This window comes from Buteo buteo, chromosome 7 (assembly GCF_964188355.1).
Source record: "Buteo buteo chromosome 7, bButBut1.hap1.1, whole genome shotgun sequence".
Lineage (NCBI taxonomy): Eukaryota > Metazoa > Chordata > Aves > Accipitriformes > Accipitridae > Buteo > Buteo buteo.
Genome location: NC_134177.1, coordinates 9,135,697 through 9,143,554, shown reverse-complemented (window position 1 = coordinate 9,143,554; position 7,858 = coordinate 9,135,697). Strand labels below are relative to the sequence as shown.

The 7,858-nt window shown below is 42.5% G+C and overlaps 1 protein-coding gene across 1 annotated transcript; it reads right to left on the bottom strand.

The window, feature by feature from the left end:
- Positions 1-1,306: 1,306 nt before the first annotated feature.
- Positions 1,307-7,566, bottom strand: ZNF639 (zinc finger protein 639). The gene is made up of 6 exons (XM_075031439.1): positions 7,511-7,566; positions 6,252-6,355; positions 5,778-5,845; positions 5,087-5,194; positions 4,083-4,220; positions 1,307-3,804 (listed from the first exon to the last, which is right to left on the bottom strand). The coding sequence occupies exons 3-6, from the start codon at positions 5,833-5,835 to the stop codon at positions 2,657-2,659; spliced, it is 1,452 nt and encodes a 483-aa protein (XP_074887540.1). The 5' UTR covers positions 5,836-5,845; positions 6,252-6,355; positions 7,511-7,566; the 3' UTR covers positions 1,307-2,656.
- Between the last annotated feature and the right edge of the window lie 292 nt (positions 7,567-7,858).

Below are 7,858 nucleotides of genomic sequence, written 5' to 3'. Positions count from 1 at the left end.
TTCTGATTACTACAGTTAATTTCTCTCATTCAAGACTGAGGTGAATTGCTCAAGCTATAGGGTTAAAGACAACTGAAGTCCCTGGCAGTATCAGACCAGCTGCATTCACATGCTGTCAGTTCACCTCAGTGCAGCGATGTCAGAGCACTGACTTTCCACTTAACAGGCTTCACATAAATAAAACAAACCCTTGTCTTCCCTTGGATGGGAAAAACTTACTGTTCTTGGCATGTACAGTCATTCCTTTTGGCCTTCCAACTTCTAGACAGACTCCACCCATTACCTGTTTTTTCTACAACTTAGTATCTTTCTTGTTTTAGCATGCTGATCATGTGGAAGCCGATACCTTACTTGTGCTTCTGCCAAGGTAAAATATGCCGAGCTACTCCTGTACATTTCCATTTACTTTCTGACAGATACTACAATACTAACATTAGTCCCTTGTTTATAAAATCCAACCTAAGACAATGTATGTACTTCCCAATTAGACACAGTGGGGTGCATTTTAGTTAGGAATGATTTGGCTTCATAACATTCCTATGGGGTATTCTTTTCATTCCCAGTTTAGATTAGAAATAAATCAAAGATAGACCTGAAGTTATGCAGGAGTCAACAAGCAAGTTTTCTGTATCACAGGGCTCTCTGCTTTTACAGGAGAACACCTTTCCTGTACGAGACACAACAATGGTCTATACAAACATGCCCACTTCTTAAGCCCACTTACTCTTTTTTTTTTTTTTTTTTCTTTTTCTTTTTAAATGGCTTCTACTTCTTGTCAATGTCTTCTGGAGTGGCTTTCTCTCCAGAGCTCAACTGTGCCATTCCACCTGTGTGTTGCCACCAAGAGCAGGGTTTTAAGAGAATCAGCATTCCACCCTCTCAGTTATACCCATTTGAACAAAATTAGCTTTCCATGTATAAAATAATTCTGTTTAGTGTTTTGTTAACTGTATTATTGCTTCCATTTTAAGCCAGCCAGGATGAATGTGTTCAAAATAGGAAATCAGCAATTCTACCACAGACATTGTCATTCTCTATACAACAGACTAATAAAATACAGTCAGGACACCATCAGGTTGCCCTTTCCAATGACTACATGAAAGATTTAGTAGTAAAACAGCATTTTGAAATGGTCTTGCCTCCTTCAAAGAAATAGACTCTAACTGGTTCATAGCAGACTTTCCAGAAATAATTCTCTAGAAATTATAACTTCCATAAACTGATTATATTCAGCCAATTTTTATCCTTAGCTTTAAAAATCAAATGCAAAGACCCTTGCATGCCTTGAAGCTGACAACACCAAATCTCACTGATCAAGAAATGTTTTATACATTCATTTTATCTATACAAAGCTTGCATTAGACAATCTTACATTACAAATTTACAACCAATGCAGAAAAAAAAGTAAATTCCACCACTAATTTATGGGTAAATTCACCCTGATAACTAGCACAATCTAAATGACCTCACCCTTATTTTTATCTGTCCAAGTATCCACTCTGAAATACAGCTACAGAATGAACTGTAAAAATTCACTTCTAATGATTATAATGGCAGGACAGCACTATCTAATCTGAACAGATGCGTGAAAGCATTTGAAAGTGATTAAAGTTAATAAAATTTTTATACTGTACCAGTGTTTTAAGCCAGTATACAGAGGTTTAAAATGTACAGAATTAAAATAGCGTTCCTCAAATTACCAGTGGTGGAAAGCTAATTATAAATATACATAATTATAATAATAGAATGATAGACTAACAGAGGCTTGCTCTAAATGAGGTTGGTGACATACATCATTTCAGTGAGAGCTAAATTAGGATTTTAGATAAGAAAAATCATACTTGTACATTCTCAGCTGGATCACTTTCGAAATTCCCTTACAAATACTCCTTAAAACGTGACCAAATTTACGCACAAGCAATGGGTGCCTCCTTGGTGCTTTAAAAGATAGGAAATTAAGGTAAATAAAGGAGACAAAAAATCCATGTGCAAGGTCTGTAGTAAGTGTGTGGAAGAGAGGGTTGTTGGATAGTCCCACAGACAGGAGTTGAAATTAAACACTGAACAAAGAAAGCGAACAATGAGGTTGGATAGGTACAGGACAATTTTAAAAGCTTATCAAGAGTATGAGGTGGGAAATGCAAGCTGGTATGTGAATTTGGAGATGTCCATGCTTGGGAATTTTTGGAACACCCTTATCTTTGGCAGGCTGGTGCAATTTGCTAAACATCAGCACAAGTGACCTGCTGCCAGAGGGTAACATGAGCTGGATATGCAATTGAGATCAGTGTGGTGTTACTTAAGTGTGGAACTAGATGTTGGCTTTCTCTTTGTCCCTTTTTAAACTCCAGAGAGCTGGTCTTGTACATTAGATGTGAAAGTGCAGCATGACCATCAGAACCGCTATCACAACGTGCAACTACTCCCACTGTCCCTCCCCCCAAAATCTGATCCATCACACTGTAAATGCGATTATTCCTACTGAAACTCCTAGGTAAGGAAACTCACAACACCAAGTTGTTGTACATGCTTTGCCGATAAAAAGATGAAAACATTAAAATTGTACAATTGCTGTTAAAATTGTATTTAATATCACATTTCAGTGACTGGAAGTTAATTCCAATTCTAACAAATTGATTACAGGGAAAGAAAGTAATCATGCTGTCTCATGTATCTGAAGATGACTTAAAAGATCTTTTTCATTTCCAAACCTCATTAAACAATCAGTACATTTATGAGGCAAATCTGCTGAATGCCTGAAATCCAAGTGAGTTTTAAGGTCTTCAATCTGTCCTGTTGAATATTCACAGTATTGACACAAATAAATCCCTTCAGATAAATGAGAGCTTAAATGCTTGCAATATTCCAACATACCTGAAAAGCCCTTCCCACAGTCATCACAAACATGAGGGAATATTTTGGTGTGTTCAATAGCTACGTGCCTGTTGACATTTGTATGCAGCCTGCTCCTAAAGCCGCACACTTGGCATACAAAGAAGTTTTTGCATTTGTCAAAACTGATTTTGTTTATGAGACTGTACTGTCCACGCTCCTTGTTATTATAGCTGTCGCTTAACTCTATCAGTCGACATGCATGTTCATTCACCACATGGCTATGCAGATCTTCTGGATCATTTGTTTCATGCTCACAGAACTGACACAAATACTGCTCGTCACAGCTGTGTTCCTGGAAGTGCAGGTACAACTCACTGCTCGAGGAGAACTGCATATCGCACTGCTCACACCAATAAAGGTGGTCATTGAAGTGAGTGTCTGCTATGTGCTGACTCAGATTCTCAAATATCACTGTTTTGTAGTCACAGTATTTACAGATGTACGGATCCTCCTCATGTAGTTTCACATGTTCAATGAGCTGCACTTTGCTGGAGAAGCTTTCTTTACAAACTTTACAGACATGAGTGTCTGCACATGTCTTGTGCTTCAGGATCATGTGCTGCTTTAAATCAGAAAAGTACTTGCTATTAAACTCACAGAGCTCACACTTGTATAAGCCACTGCTGTTGGCTCTCAGCAAAGGCCATTTCTGTTGAGCTGTGATATTCAAAGCCTGGTTCTTCTCAAAGATTTTGCAGGTTTCCAGAGGGATTTCCTCTAGGTCCTCAGCTTCCAGCTTCTCAGGTGACACAGTCTGTGTTTCTATATCGTGAACTTCTACAGCATTCACTTCTGTTGTAGAAATTTCTACAGTTTGAATATCTAGAGGTTTCTCTTCTTCTGTAGGGCTGTCACTGAATATAGGTGAATCACATAAGTCTCTGCACATTCCATTATTAGTACCTTTATCTGCAGGAGGAAATAGGTAATAAAAGCAAAAGGTTAAAAAACCCCTGCAAAACACCTGGGACCATATTAAACTTTTCAGTTAGTTGTAGCAGCTCACAAATATAAAAAGCACTTACTTTTCCCCAGCCAGACTATGTTTCATACTTAACTAACAAATAAATAATGTAAACTACAAATCCTTCACCTCTTCTGTCGAAGCAAAAAAGTTACATTAAAAGCCAGCAGCCATGCTCTCCAGCTTCCCAGCACTTAAGCTGCAAATACACATTGACCTTTACCTTTATCCTTCTTTTTAGGGTCTGCATAATGCAACCCCACAACATTTGAATGTGAACTGCTCCACTGAGAAGTCCCAGCATGCACTGGACTCCCATCATCATCTGTGTCTAGGCTCTGCACAGGACTGTGGAATCTAGCTGCAAAGATAAAAGAAGGATTTTCTTGTCATCGTTTGTCCATACTAGTATCATCATGATTCTCTGATTTAACCATAGATCTTATTTACTATTTACTTATTCCAGTTGCATAAATTTATCTTTATGTACTAATCACATCATAACCTACATTAAAGAAAGTAACAATAAATACCTGAGAAATTATTTCCACACATACAGAAGACAACAAAAGAACTCAAAAGGTGGCAACTCTGTCTTTAAAATTTCAGCAAAAAATAGTCAATTCATTATACTGGAAAAAAACTAAAACCCTTAAATAAAACTTTATATTTGAAAGACACAATTTTAAAAAATATTCTCAAATATTTCTGGACATCACATTTTAAAGTATAATACTTTCTAAGACTTCTGGAGACCTGCTGGCTAATCTATTAGAGTGAAAAAAAAAAAAAAAAGAAATATAATAAAAATCCATTCCCACATTTGCTCTGCTAAACTTTACATCCACTAGTGGATGTTTTATAAAAAGCATTTTGTTTTCCATAAGTACAAGTACAGTTCAATGCAACTGCTGGTAAATTCCATTTGAAATCTTAGATTATTTACATCAGCTTTGCATTACCTAGCTAGCGGATATTTAAAGAAGTCTAATCATCTTTATGAATGTTGTAAAATTGAAAGATCTTTTTGTTATCATTGTTTCTACTTTGAAAATTGTATTTCAATTTCAACGATTAAACAACCTTCCACCAGTTTAAAGCATATCAGATCACAACAATGCTCAGAAGTCACCCACTCCTTATTTTGTATTCTATTTACTTCTATGAATAGGAGCATGACACACTTAGTAAAGAACTGCAGAACAAGACCCCAAAACGTAGTCTTACCTCTGTTTTCAGAAAACTTTATATCTGGCTGTTTCATAGAACAGACACTATAGCAGTGGTCAGAAAAAATTCCACTATTGTCTATGTATTTGCTTGCACCTGAAGAATCTAAGACACAAAAAAAAGTAATTTTTAACACTAACGTACTGATGTAGCTACAGATGTATTTAACGTTCACTAAAATTCTCTTCACCAGCCACATTTTTACTTCTTGTGTTTGGAGAATTCTATGCTGGCCTGATAACATTCCTATTGTGATTTACAACTTTCAGCTGCTGCCCTGAAGTTTGGAGTATCAGATACAATCGTTAGCAAACTCTGCTCCCACTGAAGACAGTGACAGGAGCACAGTTCGTTCAGTGCTGAACACTTCTGGATACCCCCATCCCAACTTTTACAAAATTCCTCCCCTTCCCCTTGTGCGTTTGTAGAATCGTCTTCATTCTGTAGCTTGAGCAAGTTTCCCCATCTGCAGGGAGTACAGAAGAAAACTATTCAGATGCATTGACTGAAAGTGGCTTAATAACAGAGCACGCAGAGTGGGTACTCAATACATTCAGACAAGACTTCTTATCCCACCCTTTTATGTGACTGATCTTCCATGTATTAGCACATATGGTCCCTTCTCATAAAGCAATTCTGAGAAAAAATAAACTTACTAAAGTGTACATAACTCAAGCTCTAGACTGACCTGAATATCGAGAAGGATGTAGAGTCTTCCTTTTCCTCTTTTTAGGATGTTCATTCATTTTGAATAGTCTAAATTAATTGCAAAGTGAAAATATTCAAGAATTAAGACTTGTTTGTATCTAGTTTATCTTTCATGACTTCATGAAACAATACCAACATTCGAAAACCCACACATTAAATACAAGAGGTTTTTTCCTACTCCGCTTTCTTGCCCCCCAGCTCCTTTTGTTACAGTTAAGAACGCATTAAATACAAAACTACTGAAGTTGAGTTTCATATTCCTGCCCTGGAACAAAAGAAGGTTCACCATAAAGACAGACAGGTCAAGACTCCAGGCACTCAAGTACTCAGTGTAACCTACGAGGCAGTTCTCCAGCACCCTCTTGCCTTTTGTCAGAGACCAGATATTCTGGGGCAGAGTCCTTCAGGTAAAGTTTTAATGTTGAAAATACCAACAAAAGTCATGCTCTCTTACCAAAAATCCTAGACTCTTCAGTATCAGCAAGCAGAGCAGCTAAGAAGCTGATGACTGTACAGCTTCCAAACGTAGTGAATACATCAGCTCGAGAAGATGTTCATCTATGGAGTGACAGCATTTTAAAACACTTTAAAACTTGAGCACAAAATAAAAAAATAATAAAAGAATCAGATATACAAGTGCTATGAAGAACAAAGCTATGGAAATTGAAGCTAGAAAACAACATAAAAAGTTGGTATTAATTTTGGTTTAGAGTATCAAAATTAATAAGGTAGATGCATTAGACCGTAACACTAGGGCACTTCCAGGATCTTCTAAAGCCAATGCCACCCACCAGAGGTGAAAGCAGGGAAAAAAAGGTCCCTCATCAAGTAAAGGCTATCCTCATAGGATGAAATAACTTGTCTGCATTAAAAGTTTTATTTTAAGGGGAGCGTAACATGGGAATAACACGGGGTTTAGCACTATATCGGGGTCTAGAAGCATCAGATGCCCTCATCGCTCTTTCTGACTGCGAGGGAAGAACCTACGTTACACTGAGACGGCAAGTTTTATCCCAGTTAACGCGGCTCAACCTCTTCCCCGCGGACCGGCCCCCGGGCCAGTAACGCCCGTTCTTCCTCCCCAGCGGCTGTCCCGGTACGTCTCTCCCAGCTGCTCGGCGCGGTTACGGCAAAGCCTGATAAAGGCCCAAAAACTCGACATCCCCGGCCCCCCCCACAGCCTCCGCCGAGCCGGCCGCGGCCTGCGCGGCGGCCGGAGCGGGGAACGGCGGGCGGGAACGCGGCAAAAGGCGCCGCTCCGCCCCGGAGGCGGCCGCGGCGGCGAGGCGCGGAGCCGGGGGCAGGGGCGAGGCCGCGGCCGCGCTCCGGCGGCGGGGAGAAGGCCCGGCCCGGGGCCGCCAGCGGGGATCGCCGCGGGCCCGGCCCCCGCCTGAGCGCGGGGAGAGGCGCGGGCCCCAGCGCGCTGCGGGGCGTGAGTCATTCCTCGCTCCCTTCGCGGGGGACGAGGGGCGGCGGGCCGGCCTCTCGCCTCAGGGCGGCGGGCGCGGGTTCGCGCTTCGAATGGCGGCGGGGCGAGAGGTAAGATGGGGGGGGGGGCGGGGGCGAGGCGACGGTCAGCGGCAGGCGGGCCGCGTCCGGCGGGGGTGAAAGGCTGGAGGGAGGGAGGCGGGCGGCGGCGGAGCCGCGGGGCTTCCCCGCGGCTGCGGGCGACGCCGGCGGCCGCTCCCCTCCTATCTCGCCGCCGGGACTCACCTTCCGCTCCGCGCCCAGCCACGGGCCCGCTGTCGCCGTCGGACGCGGCGCTCCCCGCGGGGGAAGGGGCGGGGCGGGGCCGGCGGCGGCCGCCGACATGGCGCCCCCTGGGGGCCGCGCCGGCGCCTCCTGACCCCCGCCCGTCGCCACGGCAACCGGGGGGGGGCGGATGGAGGCCAAGCCTTTAATTTCTGTTTTAATTTACACGCGATACCGTCATCCACCGCCGGCCACTACGTGCTCAGAGAAGTTCACCAGCACAGGCTTTGTCCAGGGCTTGTCAGGCATCGGGCAGCACGTCGTCTCACCTCAGAGAGGGCAGGGGGCTGCCATCACCACACACACGCA

What these genes read in the sequence shown, in the direction of transcription:
- ZNF639 (XM_075031439.1), bottom strand. Translation starts at nt 5,835, where the DNA reads ATGAATGAACATCCTAAAAAGAGGAAAAGGAAGACTCTACATCCTTCT. An exon ending in ACATCCTTCTCGATATTCAG is followed by an intron (nt 5,195 to 5,777) that starts GTCAGTCTAGAG and finishes TTTGTGTCTTAG; the next exon opens with ATTCTTCAGGTGCAAGCAAA. An exon ending in CCCTAAAAAGAAGGATAAAG is followed by an intron (nt 3,805 to 4,082) that starts GTAAAGGTCAAT and finishes TTCCTCCTGCAG; the next exon opens with ATAAAGGTACTAATAATGGA.